This window comes from Nilaparvata lugens, chromosome X (assembly GCF_014356525.2).
Source record: "Nilaparvata lugens isolate BPH chromosome X, ASM1435652v1, whole genome shotgun sequence".
Classification (NCBI taxonomy): Eukaryota; Metazoa; Arthropoda; class Insecta; order Hemiptera; family Delphacidae; genus Nilaparvata; species Nilaparvata lugens.
The window spans coordinates 85,263,622-85,284,729 of NC_052518.1; the positions used below are offsets into that span (position 1 = coordinate 85,263,622).

Below are 21,108 nucleotides of genomic sequence, written 5' to 3' on the forward strand. Positions count from 1 at the left end.
CAGATACGGTGAAATTCTTCGTCTCCTCAATTTCTTCTCGAAGTTTCTCTCTCAAATATTTCTTCACGTCTTATTCCATCTCATTTTCCACACATCCTCTGTCTCTCTTCACACACATTATTTAGGGTTGTGTGGCAGAGAGCACCTGGAGTCCTAACTCCGCCCTAATAAAGGCAAATAATCGATCAATCAATCTCCTTTCCAGTGACTGTTAAGTTCTCCGTCTTCATTACTTCTCAAAGTCTCCTCTCAAATATTCCTCCCTAACTTTTTGCATCTGTCTTTCACATCCTCTGCCTCTTTTCACACACCTCTCTCCTCTGCGTCGTCCCCAGAATCCTTCCGAAAAAGGTGGTCGGTTTGGAGGGATTCGAACCCCGACCTTGGAGTCTCATACGCCTCTGCGACACCTCCGCTATCGGTTGCCCCCTCCCCCCACCCTCTGTGACGTCACAGCAGACCTCTCATTGACACATGCGGCTTGGATCTGAGTCCAGTCTGCCTTGGCTTGTCGTGTGCTTTAGGTGGTGTGCGGTCTTCTGCCGGTCTTCTACCAAGTTGTGTTCTATTCACCTTATTAGTGCGCGTTGTTTCTTTCATTGTGAATATTATTTTACTCAATATTTTATTTTTCACTCTACATTTTGATATAATTTTCCATTTCATTGCACATTCATGTATTATAATCATGGATATTATCTTTATGTCATCCACTATCAAGATATAATCATGAATATTAGATTTCTTGATATTTTTGTCATTTTACATTTTCATACAATCGCGGATATCATTTTCTTAAATTTTTCATGTCGTTCCACATTTTGATAAAATTATGAATGAATACCATGAATAATGGATATTATTTCTCTGAATATTTTTGATATCAATTCATTATAAATTGTTATATTAATTATCAAGAACTTCTTCATGGAATATTGGACTTCTCCAATTTTATCCAAGTCTGCTTTAACAAACTACAATATAGAAATTTCAATAGACACATGTTTTTAACAGGGTTGTTATCCAAGTTTAGGACTTACCTGTTGAATTTTATTCAATCTGTGTTGTTTTCGTTATTTACATTACACATTTTTTATGCCTTTTGCAGCGATTCACGATTATATACAGATGTTCCAGTATTTCTAATGAAGAGATAGAATTATTTCTCAAACTTCTCTGTTGATCAGTTTTAAAAAGACCCCTTTTGATACCTTTTTCTATAATGTCTGTCAAATTTATCAAATCTTCTCTCTTGTGGAATTTTCAAAATTTATATACAGTGTTGCATTTCAAATTTTATAAATTTGCAAACATTTATACATTTGCACTAACTTATCATTTACATAAATTAATAGCTTGAATAATGGTTTCAATGTTCGCCGTATTCTTTGTTTTTGTAAATTTCTCAACAAAGAGTTCTTCTTGTTGCTCTCTGCAAGTTTTCTTGTGGCTCATTCTGCCTTTTATTATAGTTGTTCTGTCTTTCACAATCAAACCATCTGAAATTATCAAAGTCATTCAATATTCCTCTTGTTGTTACCTCAGTCATTCCAATCTATGTAAGTATGAGGATACACATGCAACTCAACAACTCACCAATGTGTTGGGAAGAGTATCAAGGAATATTGTAGAAGCTCTCTTATTATATCAATCTGTAGAATAATGATTGAACATAAACTATTTCTAACGTTCCTCATGTTTATAGAATTTTCTTACAATTTTCTTCCTTCTCAAAAATAATATTTCAACTGTTTCATCCTCAAGATAAAAGTTTTCTCAGTTGTTAGAATAATACAATTGATCAACTTGGTGATTTTATACTTTTCCCGATTCTATGGTATGCCCTTATATAAGTGTTATCTCGAACATTATAAAAAATAAATTTATAGCATTTCCGATGAAGATCATTCAGTTATTATTCTTGTAACCTATTTCGTAAATTCAAAAGAAATGCCCATGATTCTCATGTTCCACAGTTGACTATGATGAGTCAGAGCTCTGATAGCACACATTTTTAACCGATATAGCAATGTACAGGAAGCTATGATGTAACCATAATGGGCTAATGTTTCTATGAATTAGATCTATTAGGTCATGACACGAATCTCCATCACAAAGATTTTGAGAAATTAGGTTTCCTCTTGGCAAAGTATGATAATAAAGTAATTTTTCGCTTTCTATAAATTGATACCTTTATGCTGAGTAATTTACCTAGATTCGTGCATTTTACGTAGGCATAGGCCTTGATAGATCTCGACCTGATACGCCTGTGTGTAACCTATCCGACCACATGAAAAGGCCTACCTTCAGTTTAGCCTACACTATTATTAACTTATTATACTGAACGAAGTACAATACTTCAGGATTCAGAATATGCAATCCCGACTGTAACCCCTTTGATTGTAATTTGCATTTGAGAAATACTTCTCTGAAAACTCTATTCGTTCCCTAAATTCTTTTTGTGAAAATTCTATGGAGTTTAAATGAAATTCAGAGCTTATGTTGGCTGCCTGGAATAGTTGGAAATATTTTGAAGCTTCGTCCGTTCCCAAAGTTGATGAGAACTTTGTATTAAATCTGCTCTATATATTTTTCAATTGAATTCTTCAAGTTGTTCGTCTTCCTCTTTTTTCATTGTATTGAAACAATTCTTTTGTGGAAAACCTTTGTAAGGTAGGAAAAATAGTTCCTAGATTCTTTCCATCTGAAAAGTGATATTTGAGTTATCCAATTTTGAAATGATCAAGGAAACTTTGGGTTTTGTAGAATTATCAAAAATACGTCTCAATTTTCCAAGATTCCACATAATAACAGTAAGCTGGATATTCCTCAAATCTAACATTTATTGAAATATAACTGTATTATTTATTAATGTAATATATTACCATGTTTCCGTTGTAATTCTTGAATACAGAAATCAATCAATAATTATTATTTATTAGTTATTAGCTGCTAGATTGATAATTACTGAAAAACTATGCATTCTCTGAGTTGATACAATTACTGAAATTTAATACTGAAAATAATTCCATTATAGGGTGTATAATAAATGTAACAGGGTAATAAATTACTATAAAACAATGCATTCTTTAAATTGACTTTATGCTACAGTTATTGAATTTTAATGCTGAAATCAATTGCGTTATAGGGTATATTAGTTAATGAAATAGGGTGTAACTGTATAAATCACCTCTATCACTCCACCTGTATTCACATATTTCTATTGTTGAACCGTTTTTCACACTATCATCATTTTTGCTTCCAAAATACATTGTTACTAATATTGTTGCCTTTTGTTTATCAATTAGTTCATTGTCCCAAAATCATATATTTGATCCCAAATTAATAATGCAGCTCTTGTATTCAATGAAAGTTACTTTGTTTTGGAATGTTTGTTTATAGAGCATTGTTTGTAGACCTACACAGGCCTAACAATTTAAATGTTTGTAACAGGTGGTTTATTAAAAACCACGCAAATATCTATGTCAAACTATTGTAGAATGTTTTGTTATCCATTTTCTCGAATAATGTGACTATGAAAAAAAATCACTATAAAATAGAACAATCTCTGATCACTAAATCTTTTTTCGATTTGATATATCGTTAATTCTAAAACATAAAACATAAATTTACAATATCTTGATTTATCATATGAAGTATTATACAAAAATCTCACAAATATTTTATCAAGTTGATTGAATCCGAAGTTATACGTAACTAGACACAGTTGATTTACGGTTTTTTTTAATTGAATCCGAAATTACAAGTGATTAGATGCAGTTGATTTACGGTATTTTATTGTTTCGTAGTGTCCTGGCTGTGTATCATTCATCTTTATTCTATCAGGCTCTTTTTATTAGAAATAGGTACGCGTCACAAGTTTATGGCACAACTTGATTATTCTCACAATAGAATATAAATCTTCTATCAATAACCCTCTCGCTCCTTCAAGAATGAGTAGCACTTCTTACTCCTGTGTTGTGTGGTGATAAATTATTATAATCACCACGGATTTCATTCCAATCGTGATATTTTGACACCTTGTTTCTAGCTGTTGCTAGTTAAAATTTTGAATAGTTGATATCGTCTAAAATAAGCAACACTGGTAAACTATACCTGTTATGATTGCCCAAGAATCGCATTATTTTCAAGTGAGACAATATCTATTCTCTATTGTTCGAATTTTATTCACCTATCCAAATCGGTGAATTCAAAGCCATTTCTTGTTCACATGTTGATGGCTTTGCATAATTTCTCCAATTCCTGTAGCAGTACGTCTTAAAATTGTCGTAGAAGGTTGATATTTTATAGTCTTCTTTATTACTTTGTTGCACTGATTGGGGCTTTGTTTAGTACAAAACATCTTCCAAACGTCAAGCGTTAGTGGTTGAAAATCACTGATTGGGTTCTGAAGTCAGTAATTGTACCGAATATGTCTTACTCTTGAGCAATGATTATAGAAATGAGTCAGGTCGTACTTTGTCTAAGGTTGTTTCTAGTCGAATAAGGTCTTTAGATGACATGACCAGAAAGTAATATAAAATGACTATAAACCTTACTGTTTTATTGCTTTTCATTATTAACATAAGATTGCACTTGTTCCATTTGTACACTCCTCTGTGGTTGGCAAAGATAAGATACCATTTTCAGATGATAATTATTACCTATAATGCGGCTCTGTTAGAAAACTAGAGTGATTTTCCTTGTGGAAGTTTGAACAAATTATTATAGGCCTACATTATGTTACCTAACTATGTTTCCTAACTCAATAGATGTACTTATTGAGCCTAGTAGAACTTGAATTAGATGCATACTAAACTTGGAAGTCTTTATTGATTCAATATTATATATCAGTTCCACTGTAATGTTGATTTCTCCAAAGCCTAGATTTTCAAGGCATACGAATCAGTTTGTAGAGTCAAGTCAAGAATCTGCAGTTACAATTACTTCTCCCTCTATTCCTCCAATCCCTCAATTTCCACTGGTTTTACTTTGGATTTTAACATTCTATTTCAACTAACATTCTTGAAACTTCACTGGTTACTTTAAGGCACGCCTTCTCTGAAGTCGGTTTAACTGTTGACCTGTATAATCAATGTATGGACGCATTAATTATGTGTTTCATTTCAATTGAGTCAGCTGATGGTTTAAACTAGAATTTTTGATCAACTGTTATGGAGAAAGCGACCCTGGGAATTACATTGGAATTGAAATACAAATAAATGTAAAATTCTTCAATTAGTCACTTATCAAGAGCTTTGAGAAGACTCTCATGTTCATGTATTATTAAATCAAAACTTTGATAGATTATGTGAATATCCTCATTCAATATTTTAGTTCTTTCAAATATTGAACAAAAATTTGACATCTTCAAAAGATTCTAAAAGACAGCAATTTTAAATTCCTTATTCAAGTCAACTCAGTATAAATTTAATGATTCAGTTTAATTATTGTCAATAGACTAATTCTAGACTCAGAAGTACTCAAATTGTGGTTAACTGAAGACTTGATGAATACCTATGAAATTGATGTTTAATCTCTTGATTTTGATGCTCTTGTGTTTCCTATTCATCTGAAAGTTATCCAATATTCTGGTCTTTAAAGTCTTGAAAGTGTTGTCTGTGCTTTGACAGATTATTTACATGAAAATGTATATTCTCTTACAAATCTCAAACTATGAAAACATCTTGAAAGTTTCAGAATGCCTATTCAGTTTATCCCCATAAGAAACTTTTAGCAAGATGAAACTAAAAGTGTTCTTTGACTCAGAAATCAGCTGAGTGCCTGTATAGCGGTTTATCAGCCGGCCTGTTAATAAAATAGAAAGCGTCTATTTATAGTGATAAATCTTCTTGAGAATTATCTCGTTTCCTACTTAGTTTTTTGCGTGTGATGAGATTACTAAATCAGGTAGAAATTTTCTTGTCATATCCATCAAATCGGTGGGAGGGAGAGGAGAAGTAATTGAGACCTCCCTTCCCCAACGCTTTGATCGCTAAGGCTGCTCAATGAATGTGTTTTTGTGATTGGGAATCACATATGATCGTATATTCAATATGCGTAAACGATAAGATAGTCACAGTCTCTATAATATTATAATGTCCTGCAGTTGTATAGGCTTACATTCTTGAAGTTTATTAGTAATGTATATTATCATTCTTTGTAGTCTTCTTCAAATTTCACAAGTCTTGTACTAGACGTCATGTCTTGCAGTCTTGTTGCCCAATATTTTTCCAGTTTTATAACTATATTATAATCTCACAAGTCTGTTGGTGTTGCTATCTGATACTTTTGTCATAAAGTGACTTCTTGAAATCTTACTGTGTTGGAGGAATGATACGGCTTGTTGTGATAATCTATCAAATCTTGAGGTCTTGCTTTTATTCTTACTCAATTCTTTGTATACAATTTTGACAGGTGCACTTGTTGATGTGGTGATTCCGTGCTGTGACTCATTGTGAATATCTTTGTACTGAATTTGTGTCCTTGTAAATCCTCTTTTTACCATATTTTTTTAGTATACAAATCTTTCCTGAGTAACAAAATATTATCATTATTTTAAAAATGTATCATTCCAATGTTGCCAATTTATTAGTGTTGAACTGTCCTTCGTCGTCGCCAATTATGTTTCACATTTAGGGTTTTATTGCTGTTTAGTTTTGTTGTTCTTCTTCTTCATCATCATCTCCTTGAGGCCTAAAGTGCAAGATATTTCTCCAATCCCTACATATTATTACATGTTTGTTTTCAAATTCAAATGCATTTTGATCTAGTCTTAAGATTCCAATGTTCCACAAGTTGAAGTATTTCTGTTCTTGGAAACTAGATTGGTTTTGTTGCTCTTGATAGAACATAGACTCATTAAAACCAAAATTTCATTTCACGCCCTTATGAAAACAGACACATTCTTTTCTCTCTTTTTGTAATGGTTTTGTTTATGTATTCGATCATATTCGAAAATTCCAATCGGAAGTTTTCTTTATGGTCTGTATATAGACCTAACCATTATTGAAAACTACATTTCATGCTTATTTGGAAACAGTAAATACCATTTAAAATCGAAAGAGATCTGTAACATATAAGGTTGAGAACATTAAAAAAGTTATTCCCCCAGTGCGGGCATAAGTGACATCAGTGCGTGAAATTAAAAGGGATTCGAAGGACAGAGAACGATCGCGATCGATCGATATATCGATTTAACCTATCGATATATCGATAGTGCGACGCCATGTCGACGCAAGCCTATTACAAGGATAGGCTCGGATTCGACCCAGGAGATGCTCTGGATGAGGGAGGAGTCTTCGATAAATCGAAACAGGGTTACGAAGAGAACCTATCCAAGTTCAAAGGTTTGTGGGCCCATTTTATCGACTTTACAGGAGGTAGGTTTATAAGATCTGTCAACGGTGCTCGTGAATGCCCGTGTGAGACGCCACTAATCTGCAACTGCACTCATGCGCGTGCGTACGCAAAGGCAAAGGCTTGGATGTTTGCAGTGGTTTTTAGTGCACCCTGTGCACTTCCAGTGTGGTATGAGCACGTTATAAATGAGCACGTTCAGTGTTTTAGAGCTACATTATATTCAAAACATATTGTTTCTCTAACTATAAATTATGTTTATTTTTCACCATTATTTTATTTTGCTATAATTTTTCAATTTTGCAACAATATTTATGTTTGTTTTTATAATATGTTTCATGTCTATGTGTTGAATGTTCATGTCTACTGCATCATTTCATATACATGTGCACTTGTGTATTAAGAAATCTATTGTAGGTCAGTTCACCCTGATATGATGACAGAATTACTATTAAATCTTGTAAGATTTTAGGTTGGGAATACAGTAAAGGATGATCGGCACATAACCGATTCACTAGAACATCTTTTATGTCATATTTATGTGTACACCTGTTCACTTCTAACATTTCATTATTATTTTACACAGAATAAATAAATCTTAAGGAATCATTGAAAACTGATCTTTGATAATCCTTCAGAGAACTGTAAATGATTCACAGTATTCGAAAATTTAATTGCAATATTTGAATAAATTAGTTTTACGTTCCCAATTCCTAGCCCTGAGATCAAACTGATTTATTTAATCAGTATTATAATCTTTGAAAAGTTAGTAGGTTCCTTTCTGTGAAGATACAAAAATATACAGGACAAGGAGTACAGTATCCTCATGTCTCTGAATCACTTGATAGTTTTAGTTTTTATAGTTTTCTTAAACGTTGTAGTGATAGAAATAATGTGCTTTTTAATTGATTGTTTAATATTGTTTGAATGTTTTGTTGCTTCTAACGTCCATTGAAGGCCATGCTAAAATTATGTCTCCAAGTGAATGAATGTTTACATCAATCTAAAAGTGAGAGAAAATTTCATGACATAAAATCAAATGGATAAAATTAGCATGATTTTGCCTCAGATGTCAGAAATACACAACTGATGGAATATCTCATTCGAGCTGAGCAAGTTGAATTCATGTTTTCAAAATGCATTCAAATTACCTTTAAACTGCTTACCTGATGTTGTGTGGTTTGAATGGTTTTTAGTGTGATAAAAAATTATGATTACTCTTTTCTTCAAAAAATATTGATGATGCTTTAAGATTTACTGATGAGGTTAAAAGTTCAGAGGCTATTGTAGTTGTAAGAACAACGTTATCTACCAGAACCAGTTTCATTCATGATTCTCAAAACATCTAGAAATGATGCAAAACTCGTTACTGTTCTTGCATTGAATTTTCAATATAATACCTTAAATTTCACCTTATTATTTAATTGATTACATTCGTTTGTTCCAAAATAGTTTACTCAGCTCATCAACTTGTAATTTACTTTGGATACGGATTATACCAGATTAATTTGGCATGTCCAAACTCTATGTAATTTCAATAATGTTTGAAAAACTTGGCATTCATGAGAAAAATTGTATTTTCCCTTTAAATGTGAAATATGAAAACAATTCACGTGAATAAAATACAAAATACATGAGAGAAAAAAATCCTTTCTGCTTTCACATCAATACTGACTCACTCTCAAAATAACTTCATTAAACCCTCAATCTAGGCATATCAATTCGATTGTCACTTTATAAAATAGACTATGGAACCAACTACAGTAATTATTGAAATATCATTTGTTTTTTTTTCGAATAGCCTACTTAATTCTTATACATGCACACATGCGTACTCTTGTTAGAGTTAGTGCGATATGTAGGTGCGATGTCGTTAGAGTATTTTCAATCCTTAGTCACCTGTTCAAAGTTCAAACCCTTATTCAAGCCTGTTTTTGTGCGTTACTGGCGACCATATAATATGATATGCAAATTTACATTTTAGAGCGCGCAAGTTATAATGAATTTCATTACTGTTCATGTTAATATTAATAGTTCATTGCTCACAAGTACTGCTCATTTTTCAACTAGACCGTACTAAGAGGAAACCTAAAAGGAAATCATTTTACCAAAATTCAATTTGATTCCAGCTAAAAAATCTTGTTTACGACTAATTATTTGATTTCTTTACAAAATTATTGTTTGTTTATCAGTGCGCATATGTATTCGTCTTTGTTAGTAGATATTTTCAATGAGTACGACATTTTCATGCCGTACATGCCGTCTCAAGATATGAGACATGTGAACCCAGGCTCCCAGCTCAACTTATATTATCATAAACTAACTGAACTGTGTATCACCTTGTTAAGATCTGTGATATTATTTATATTACAAAGTATCTAAGCAGGGTGTGCAAAAATTTTTCATTACTACTTCTGGAACATTTCTGCTGTATCTTTTATAGTATTGATTGTTTTTTATGAATACAGGAATCCACATCCATCAAATTCAAATTTATTTTCTCAAAAAACATACACAGTTATAATAATATAATATTATAAAATCTAAAAATAATACAAGAAAAATACTATTAAAATAATTATATAAAAATACTCCCAAAACTGCAGTATATTTTTCATGTCCATCTATGTTTAAGGAGTATCCTACAAGATAAAACCTGTGCTTAGACCTAAGTTGCAAAATATATTTATTCAATATAAACTAAGAACTTACAACCAAATTAAGAACATGGATTAGTGGAATTTACACACAAAATATAATTTCTTAGATTAGTAAATGATAAAATTAGATAAAAGTTAGTAACACACAATAATTAATCTATGATAAAAAACAAAACATAAAACAAGAAACAGTAGGTGCCTAGAATATTTTTTCTTCAGTTTTATCTGATCTCATCCATTCCTCAATCTCGCAATTTAGTTTTTTGCTCCGGCTCATATTGGCAATAAAATGAGTAGGAACAAGATTTATCAGCCTCTGTGATAAGTAAACATGTGTAAACTTATGATCGATCGAAGTAAAACACTATAAAACCCCAAAGACTATGAGGATTTCCGAGGCCGTCTCTAATGTTGTTCTCCTGATGTACAGTACTACGAATTCAGACACAAGGGCTGCTATTGCAATATTGTTGATCTACCTCTTGTTCACATGCATCCCACTGTTTGCATTGTGACTCACATGGTTACCTTTTTATGTATCACACTTGTCCAAATATTATATCGTTTCTCATCTGTTGTGTTTGCGTTGAGTTGACACAACATTTTCTCTGTTCCCCCTCATCAAATTTCCGTGTCATATTTTCATATTCTATTCCAATTTTTTCGTTTTCCGTTCATTTTCAACGTTTCCTGAAATGCCTAACTCGGAATAGATACGCACAGATGTTCTCCAGTTACTTATTTCCTCGATCCAGCAAAATAAAAGGCATGACAAGGTCATGATCGAATTGCGAAAAAGGCGAAAATTTCGCCAGATGACCAATTTCAGTCAATATGGTGTGGGTGTGGATGATAAATACCTCTCAGTGTATTCAGAATTTCGATTTTATCTCTACGTTCAGCTCTCTGAATGGAAGTAGATTACATTCGTTGTACAATCTTACATTATATTCAAAGAAATCGATACTATTTACAGCCGTAATAAATTTTGTATTGTTACGATTTATAGGTGGGATGGTACAAATCAAACCAAGGCACGATCTCATTTCACAACGCCAATTGAAGGGCTGGTTACAATGTGCAATGAATATAGTAGATTATTTGAATATCAAGTAATGTATCAGTTTCATGTATAACACAATTCACACAGTCAGATGCATAAAATCAATGATGTGCTCCATTTTTAGTTCATTTAAGATGCATAAAAATGTAACAACAGGAAATATCTCATACGTAGGTACCACATTTATATCCACTATAATACCACCTTCACAGCAAAGACAGTGAGTGAATATTTCCGTTAGACCATTCTTTGATGAGAATCAATCTATCAATTCATTTTTCACAAATTAACATAATATAAAATGACTAAGAAAAATATAAAAATAAGAAATAAATGAATGAAGCTCACATGCGTTCTAGACTTGTGTATGGAATCCGGTGGAATGATATAGATTAATAATATTGACTTACAGTTTAAAGTGATTTCTGATCACTAAAAAGAATTTGTAAAGACCATATTAAAGCAGAGAGTATAGAATAATTATGTATATACTCCAAGTATACAATATAAACTGCTGAATATTCTATACTCGATGTATTTTTCCCCCGTTAGGGCTACTCTTGAATATGAATAAATCTAAGTATCCTTTTAAAATTCTATGCTCTCTGTATATAAGAGTAGGTAACGTTTAACTACTCTGGTATTGAGTTGTAACAAGTACTACGTTAAGAAAAATCAATTAGGAACTTGAAACAGAGGAGACAATTGAATAGTAATGTATTGAAAGACTGCAATACAAAGGTAAACAATATTTTAGGTATTGTTGGTGAGATTATGAGAAAGTACAGTATTGGAAATTGATCCAAATCTCTTCAAGAGTTGATTTCAAGGCTTCAAGTGATGACCCTAAATTGAAAAATGAGTTAATTTGTTTGACGAAAGTAGTTATGTATATATTATACATAGTAGTAGTATATTCAAATATGAATCAACCCCAATCGCGTTCAGCTGATAAACTCATCACCAACAAGAACACAATATTATTGATTACTATGTAGCTTCGTTGAACAGACTGTTCAACAAAATGTTTCAGAGGAGAATCTTGGTAACTGAAATTGAAAGTATAGTAGTTACATGCAGTTCATCGAGCTGCAGTTCCCAAGTTTAGGTATCGATAACTTTAGTTCAATATCAGGTATCAGGCCCGTAGCTTTCTTTCACAGTTCATATCACAAGCAAATACTGTTCATTTCCCAATCCAATACTATTTTTCATAGTTTATTAAAGTGCATTTAATGGACAAAATATGTCTGCTAATAGGACGTCACTTTTGCAATGGTGTACGTTGTCTAGTTAACAAACCCGCAATGCGTGTGCAGACTGGCTGGAGCAGCTATGCAGAGAGACGCTGAATGGTTGCCATAGCAACGCGATGCTCCGGTGAAGGTCGAAGTTGAATGAACAAAGCTGTTCAATAACCGTTATTAGTCCACTCAACTGTTTTCTATTGCCAGTTATCAGCTACTAAAAACACAGTCAATAAATATTTTAATTCCCTTTTGGTTGACACTGGCAGTACCTACTCAACCTATCAACACCTCAACTTTTACTGTCAACTTATCACATCTGTGAGCGTCAGTAGTTATTGATTTTAGGTCAATGAAAAATCGTAAACGATTATAACGGAATTATTCAGATGCTTCCAAACTGAGCGAGGGTAACGGGTTTGCAGAAGAATTGATCAATTAACTACATTTCAATATTCAACTAAATAAATTCATCAATCAAATTGTGTGTAGTATGAGTATCAATGCAGTCTTTCCTGTAGGCTATACCAGAGAAAACTTCTGTTCTACTTCTATAGATTATGATTTATTCTGAGGCTATAATGATGCTTTTCTAAAAATGTATGTATTCAGGACTACTTATTTTTATTTATAAAATTACATTATAGTACCCTTCTTCAATTTTTTTAAATATAAAATAACAGATTAAAAACACTAACTGTTGTGTTTAACAACAGATTAAAACTGTTGCTATTGTTTCTTACCGTGTTGTTTCACTAATCTGTCTATCCTACGATTTTATTTCATACCATCCTATTATTGTTGTTCTTTGGGTCGTAAATTGTGAAGTATAAAAATTGAATGATGAATGATATTACTATTTAATTCTATTAATCAGTAAAGTTCAACCATCTTGTAAACTATAAAAATTGAATTAATTGTTGAATATAGAACTGATGGCGTCATTTTGAAATAGTTATACAAAGTCAGTTTGTGAACAAACGTAAAAGATTAGCTACTAGGCAGGCAACAGCCGACAAGTTTTCTTCTTCGGTTCAATTCATTTTCTACAGTGGATGCATTTTATCCCTGCAACTTCTTAGTATAGCACTCATATCAATCTGGATAGCAGTCATCATAACTTCTGAAACTTTTTCAAGTTGTCCCTCGTGTGCAATTGAACTACAGTACATTATGCAATTGGGATGGAATGCCATGTGTTCTTAATTGAATTACTGTATGACTTTTTCAAGTCTGTCTGGGACTCACATGTCTGGACTTGCACTTTGTTTATAGATATAAAGCTTTTTCATATCAACATGCTCAAAAAATTTCAGTGTGTCCTTCAATAATTTACTGAATGCAACTAAATCTTGATATCTTAGTTGATATTTAGTGTTAATTCTTTGAAACATCCCAATTTCAATATTTACAACACTCAAAAACACAAAACTACAAGTGATGATAGTGAGATTTTTTCATCTTATTTCAAAGTAGAATAATGGAAGATTATTTGAATAATGCTCTACATTCATTATTACAAAAAGAACTGTACGAAAACGAATCATTCTTGCAAATAATCAAAAATAGTCGGTTGAGGAACATAACTCAACTGAGGTCTGATCTTTTGAGGATTTTGATTTACTTGGGCTAAATAATAATATTGTAGAACAGTCCTATGTTCCCTGAAGCGTTCAAATCGGTGCATTACCGTCACATTTCAGATGAAATGTCAAGGACTCATTAAAAATAAGCTATTTCAATAATTTTGATTGGGGTGAATGAAATAAAAAAAACTCAATAAAGTATTGAATCGCAAAACTGCGAACATCATGAATAATGTTGTATCATTAATAAGTACTGTACTCGGCTTATTCTTCAACGTTTTGTCAACTACCAATTTATTGTTCCACCTTTTTTGAGAATCCAATCGCATTTAGAACATTTTTGTGACCACACCCAAAAAGTCTTTGATCATTCTATATAAATAGAGCATCGTGGTGTTTGTTCAACTAAGAGGGTTAACCTTCCAAGTTTTCGTTCACCTTTGTTCCTTTCACCCCTGGAATCGGTGAGGCTTCTGCCAAGAGGGGTGGGGTCAAGAAGCCCCTCACTTCTGCTAATACTATCATCATAATAAATTATCATTTCCCTCCAGCATGTTTTAACAAACCCTCTCTCCAAAGTGAACTCCTTCTCAATGCGTTACCATCTATAGCGTGTGTGATACCTTCTTCATTACGTGAATCATATCTTGAAATAGTCTAGTATCCAATGATGGTTCTTGAATTTAGCACCTCTCACCTGGAGATATTTTCAGAAAAAAAACGAACTCACCCCAAAACAAAAAACTTACATTGCTTTCAAGTAATTTAAATTCTTATCTTTTCAAAAACTTTGAATATTGAGTTCTCCAAACAATATTTAGTTCATAATCAATTTAATTTTCAATGGTGGTTGTAAATCGAGGGTGAATCCGTTAGGTTGTACTTGATAAAACCTGATAGGAAGAAATCATATAAATTCACCTCTATGAACTAGTAAAATTATTTATTTCAATTTTCATGATTAATTGATCCTCTATCAGCTGCAGATTTTGGTGTGAACATTACTTTACTGAATAAGATAGTAGAAGTAGACATACACATGAATCTAGTTTTATTAACATCAAGAAGTTTGGTGGTTATGCACCAAATCTGGAGAGCATGGTTATGTCGGGAACGCACGATAATGTCCAATGCCCCCTAAATGACTGGGCTCTTAACGCAGGGATAGAAAGTTTCACAAATGGTGGGTTTAGCTTGCTAAGCTTATATCTGTGCGTAAATGCATTTTTCCGTCCTTTATTGGGGAAAAAATTAATAAACCAGTGAAATCATTCTGAATATCGTAGTACTGTACATCATACATCAATTGTTTTCATGTTATTTGACTACAGACCGAATCTTTTCAAGAACAACAACATTTTATACAGTTTTGTATTGTGTTCATTAAAGTGTAAAGTGTTAAACTTGAATTAAACAATCAATTGTTTTCATATTATTATCTGACTACAACCAAAAATTTAACAACGACGTTTTATACAGTTTTGTTTTGTGGCTAGTTTTTTAACGTTTAGAGTGTTCAACTTGGAAATTAATTCTTTTTGAGTCCATGTGAATGAGCATACCAGTGAGCTATGTCCTGTTCTATGTCTCCGTCTTCTCTATTCATGTCAAGCAGTCAGACCAAGCTGAAATCTACGACTGGTGCCAGCTTCTAAACTGGGGTCAACATCCCATCCGTTGCATTGCAAATAATTCTTTTTGCAAAGTCTGTGTTCTATTTAAGTTGGTTTTGGTAGTGACCTTCTTCGATCAAAATTAGCCCAGTCGGTGACACAAATCTTATTGTGCACCGTAAAGCTAGTACATATTATCGGCGGCTTTTCTTATCCAGCTCCAATTAAAGGTTTTTATATTGTTATGCAATTCAATACTGCATGAAATACTATTTCATGAATCAATATTTATTACTTAGTACTAAATACTGTACCAAATAAACACCTTTATTAAGCTTCAATTTTATAATTTATATCTTTATCAATGTAGTACCTATATCTCTAATTAGAAGTAGAATTTCCAATTCCAATAAAAAATTCCCTATTGAATTTTCAATTTTTATTGTGGAACTGCATCACCTATAGATTGATGTTTATTATCATTTTTAGTTAGAAATCAGCAATCAATAGCAAAGCAATTGCACAGAAACCATCTCATAGTTAGATTTATCTGGTAAAAATGTTATTTCTCTTGAATTGTCCAGAGATTGTATTCTTTATTAGAATTGAACTTTTTCAATTATGTTGCACAACTATTTATGAATACATAAAATCATCGTCAAACTGAAATAATGGTAATTGCAAATTATTTTCCTCGCTGGGAATGATTAATCTGTAATTATTACTTTTATCATCAATATTATTGATGGGATGAAACGTAATCTTGTCATTTCAAACATTAAGGAAAAAGACTTATTGTTTTTCATGCCCTTGTCATTTTATAAGCACATTATCACAACGGTAATAGTAAATACAATATTTTCGCAATCTGACAACCTTTGCATTCAATTCGCATTATTTGCTTACTACTAAGGGTCTTTTCAGGCTGTGCGTCATTGAATTACAAGGAAATGTTGAGCCTGATTATTTGCTAAATTTAGATAGCACTCTAGCAATTGAGAAGGAGTAATGGATCATGATTCCTAGAACTATTGACAATGATGTAGTTCAAAAAATGTTGTCCCACTTAGCTATCAAACATTTTCCAATCTTTATGGTTGTATGGTTGTTTATATTGAAAGACTTGTGATTTCGATTGTCAGAGATGTGATTCAGTTGACTGATGTGGTTTTTTCCATTGTTACAGACGAACGAGATGCCATCCAGAAGAAGACCTTCACTAAGTGGGTCAACAAGCACCTAAAAAAGGTCAGTTCCACTCTTCCTTCTACTTATTCTTTACTTAGTTGTCCGGCTTAGTCGACTTCCTTGTGACTTGGACTTGTCATGATCAACGATGCTGTAATAACAGGCACATTTGTCTTATTTTGGCTGCATCTTTGCAGACCTGTTACTCCAATGGTCAGCTATGACTCAAGATTAGTCAAGTCCGTCAGCTCGCTACTTTCACGCATTCCCTTATTTTTGGGTAGTCGAGACTACCCAGAACATTCCTAGTGGTCCTTAGAGTGACTGATTGCCACTAAACTGTAGACCTAGTCTTCTCTAACGATTAAATCACATAAATGAAAGTTGAAGTATTTATCAGACATTGAATCTGCTTCAAATCGCTCCAGATATTAAATAAGTTTCTTCAATTGATTAAGTTTGTAGAGTGAATATTGATGTTGTGAAACGTTGTCAAAAAGTGGATTTTTGACAATATCTCAAGTCTTTTAAATTAAGTTTCTTCAAAGCTCGTAACTAGATACTTGAAGTTATTCAAACCCACGATAAAATTAATCATAAATTACTTTGAAGTAATCTAACTAGACAGAGTTAGTCAAACTCTTTCCTATGATTTTTGTTGGAAACTTTATCGTGAACGAACGGCTCCAGCAAATATGAGTAAATCTCTGTACAAGTCCTTTAGAAATCTCCATTACCTTAGTTGCAAACCCAAATTTTCTATTCACTACCGCAATTTTTTCGCTATTCATTTATTAGATCGATTGAATGAATAAAAAGCTAGCGATTTCTTATTTCAAGTCATTTTCAAGCAAATGCTAGGATTCGAGCACAGATCTAACAGTTTACCTAGTCTATGATTCGAGTCAGCTGTAAGATCTTACCAACTGATGGATCTAGTATTTGCTTAATAATTCTACAGAGACTTCAAGCTAATTGCCTGGAAAACTAGTACTTTATTATTCAACTGAATTTTAAGAATAGCTAGACCTAACGACTAGTTCCTAGTCACTAGATTTTAGCTTCTAATGAATCGACCTATTGAGTATAAAATTAAAAACTATAAAAACCCATAAAATCTCAATCACAATAATTACTTTGTCTAAATTTTACTAAAAAATATCCTGTGTAATTTCTATCTACGGGACAAGTTTCAAAACATGTCAGATGTGGGACATTGAAACACTTGATGAAGAAGACGTTTCAAACCAAGAATTTCAGTAATTACAATACAACAATTTTCCATATTATATATCGAAATGATAGCAATGAGCAAATATTTTGTTGAACTACAACTATCCTTTACTGGAATGTTAATTCATGTATCACACTCCAGGAAAATGAATTAGGATTTGAGTTGATATTTACGTGTTGATCACATTTACTTTTTATTTACTTCCTCTTCCAATCAAAGATTAGGGGTGGGCCTGTTCCGACTTATAATTGTCTATGCTTACATGTATTTTTACACTACCAGTTGAACCAAAACTTATATCATAATCTATCATTCATAAGGGTTGTGTGGCATAGAGGACCTGGAGTCCTAACTCCGCCCTTAAGCAATCAATCAATTTTTACCTCTTTTTTAGACAAAGATTTTCCGCTTCTGGTTGATAAGAATTTAAACTTCGAAGGGCATCCTTACTCTATATTTCCCTCGTATTTTTAATCAATCCTGAGTATTTTAATCCTCATTTATAATTCATTGCTAATCATTCAACAAACAATATGTGCTCCATACATACTCAATCGGCTTCAAAACCTTTGATGTTGAATATTGATTATTTCCGTGTGGAGTGAGTTATGTGAAAACAGCAGCCGAAACTGTTTTCGGGAGTGAGGGTCAGTAGTGACAGCCTTGCCAATTGCAAGTAGGCCTGTTTGTCATTTAGCGCGATTCGTGTAATCTGTAATAGAAATAACAGAGTTGTGTCCAGCGTCCGTCGCCGTCTCTCTATAAGGACTAAGGAGCCAGGCAAACATCGTGTCGTTGGATGCGTGCTCTGAATAATGCTACACATGTACGGAAATCGACTGCTGCTGAAAGGACGCGGATTCCCTAAAAGGCATTAAGACGACCGCGTAAACAACAAGGACAAAACCGTTTAGTTGTCCACGCGGTTGAACGCGGCGAGTAAAGTTGTCAACGATCTAAAAATAAATCGCGGTCTCGTTCCGAGTTGACGGACGGCTATAGGTAATTTCAACTGGTAACCTTTTATCTCTACGCAAACAAGCATTATGCAATCTATATTTTGACAACGCCAAAATTGTGCGCAACACGTTGCATAAATTATTGCAAGAAACGGTTCTTCCGATCGTAACTGCGTAGGAAATCTCTGGTACCTCATTGGTTACCAAGCTATTGGTTGAAATTTCAGTTTCAGTTTTATCATTGGGCTTGATGCCCCAGTATTATTGCAAGCAAAGGGATTTTTCGGGAGGAATTCATGAATGAAACTGCTTAACAGACTTGATTATCCACTATAATGAGATTCACGTTTTAAAGTCAGTGAAAATAATAGTAAGGCATTGTTGCCACTTTTCCGTTCCCACTGCCTTCTATAGTAGAAAGCTGTGATTCAAGTAATCCCGGTGAATCAGTCTTGATATTAATTGCTGAATCTTGTTTATAATCATCAACTCTGATCTCAAAAACTATTTCAATGTAGGAGGTCCTGTACATTGTGATAAATTTAAATTGCGATCAAAGATGATTTCACCAACTTAAGTGAGTTTGTACATATGGTAAAAGTGTGAAAATACAAGCGAAAACTATGAAAAGCTGGTGTTTTACAATAAGTTTGCATAATCTTATATTGATGGTACTTTCGTATCAAATATTTTTTTTTATATATATATAAAAGGTAACTGCTTTAGGGGGTACAATTTGAAATAAATCATCTTAAGGGGCAGTGAAGAAAGATTAGGAATCGCTGCTCGAGCTGATTATGAGTGATGCCGGTAGCTGCTGTCCAATCATAGTTGGACTCTGTCATTGGTCGAGCTGCCTACGGCTTTCCAACTATGGACATGAGGACTATTAAAAAATAACTAATAACGAATTACTAAGTAACTAACATATCCAAATGGAATATATGTGTGAAAATTGATGAATTACATTATATTAAAATTACTTAGTACGAGAATTCCAAAAAATTAAAAAATATAAGTGCAGAAGATATTGATGTCAAGTTTATTTTCGTGTTAACTGGCTTTAATGTATGTAATTCTTTTATTCTCACTCATCTCTTCTATTTGGTTTTGTTAGTTACTTTGATGGAATTTAGTTATTTTTTGTTGTTAATTGGTTCTCATGCCCTTATTTGGAGACCCGTAGGCGTGTCTTGTCTCGGCCAATGACAGAGCTCAACCATGTATGGTCATAATCGGCTAAAAACTCGGGGCTTCAATTCTTCTAATTGATTTTCAATTAATAATTCTTTTTTTGGGGTTTCAAAACAATAAAAAATTGAACTAACTTCAAGTTGCTTCCTAGTTCATCTAGATTTTTATGTTTTTCCATGTGGATGTGAATTAAAGCTTGGAGTTTTCAACTTGTAGTTCATGAGTTTACATCAGTTAACATCTTCTCTGCCCTCTCGTTAGTGTCAACCTCCAAGCATATTCCTAAATATATCTGGTAAGGCCATTAATAAATTGCCAAGTCCTATCAGTTTTATTCAATGCGGGCTTAGTTCATTACAGGAATTGTGTAACCTAATTTGTATATCCTCCCAGGATTATTTGCTGTTCATTTGATTGTCTCCACGGCAGTCTCACATCAACAAATCGCCTAAGATTCCATTCTTCTCTAGTATGTCCTTGTGCCTTGTGCAAATACTCTTCTCTCAGCCATTTTATTAGAATGCAATTTTCTTTCCCAGTTTGAGAAACTGTTCGGAACCTTTATGTAACACATCTTGATCCACGATTGTATTCCTCCTCATTTATACGGCAATCTTACACTATTTTGAGATCAGCGAATTCCCTTTTCTTACAAGAGATATAAGTCTCGTATAATCGTTTAAAAAGTTTTACCCACGATTCTATTGTGCGTTCTTCATGATTTAAATTAGCTTCCGAAAGTGTAGAACCCTCTTCTCATTTTCAAAAAAGAAGTCCCAAATCATTGGTTTCAATTGAATACTATTTCCTAATTTTTTACACTACTCTTTTATTACGTAGACATCTAATTTTACACTACTAATTTTATTACGTAGACAAGGAAACTATTGAAAACATCAATCTAGAGAAAATTAATTGTTATCCTTATCTCATGAGCCCTCTTGAATCCGCTTTGAATTCAGACCACATATTAATATATTTTATTCTCGTACCTACTTTTGCTCA

The 21,108-nt window shown here is 32.9% G+C and overlaps 1 protein-coding gene across 1 annotated transcript in view; it reads left to right on the plus strand.

Annotated features, from left to right (window-relative positions):
* Nucleotides 1-489: 489 nt before the first annotated feature.
* Nucleotides 490-21,108, plus strand: part of LOC111045140 — a 192,677-nt gene continuing 172,058 nt past the window's right edge. Inside the window, exons 1-3 of the mRNA XM_039442087.1 lie at nucleotides 490-601; nucleotides 7,043-7,382; nucleotides 16,715-16,776. Of these exons, the coding sequence (XP_039298021.1) occupies nucleotides 7,229-7,382; nucleotides 16,715-16,776 (216 nt within the window). The 5' untranslated portion in view covers nucleotides 490-601; nucleotides 7,043-7,228. The remainder of the gene's footprint in view (nucleotides 602-7,042; nucleotides 7,383-16,714; nucleotides 16,777-21,108) is intronic.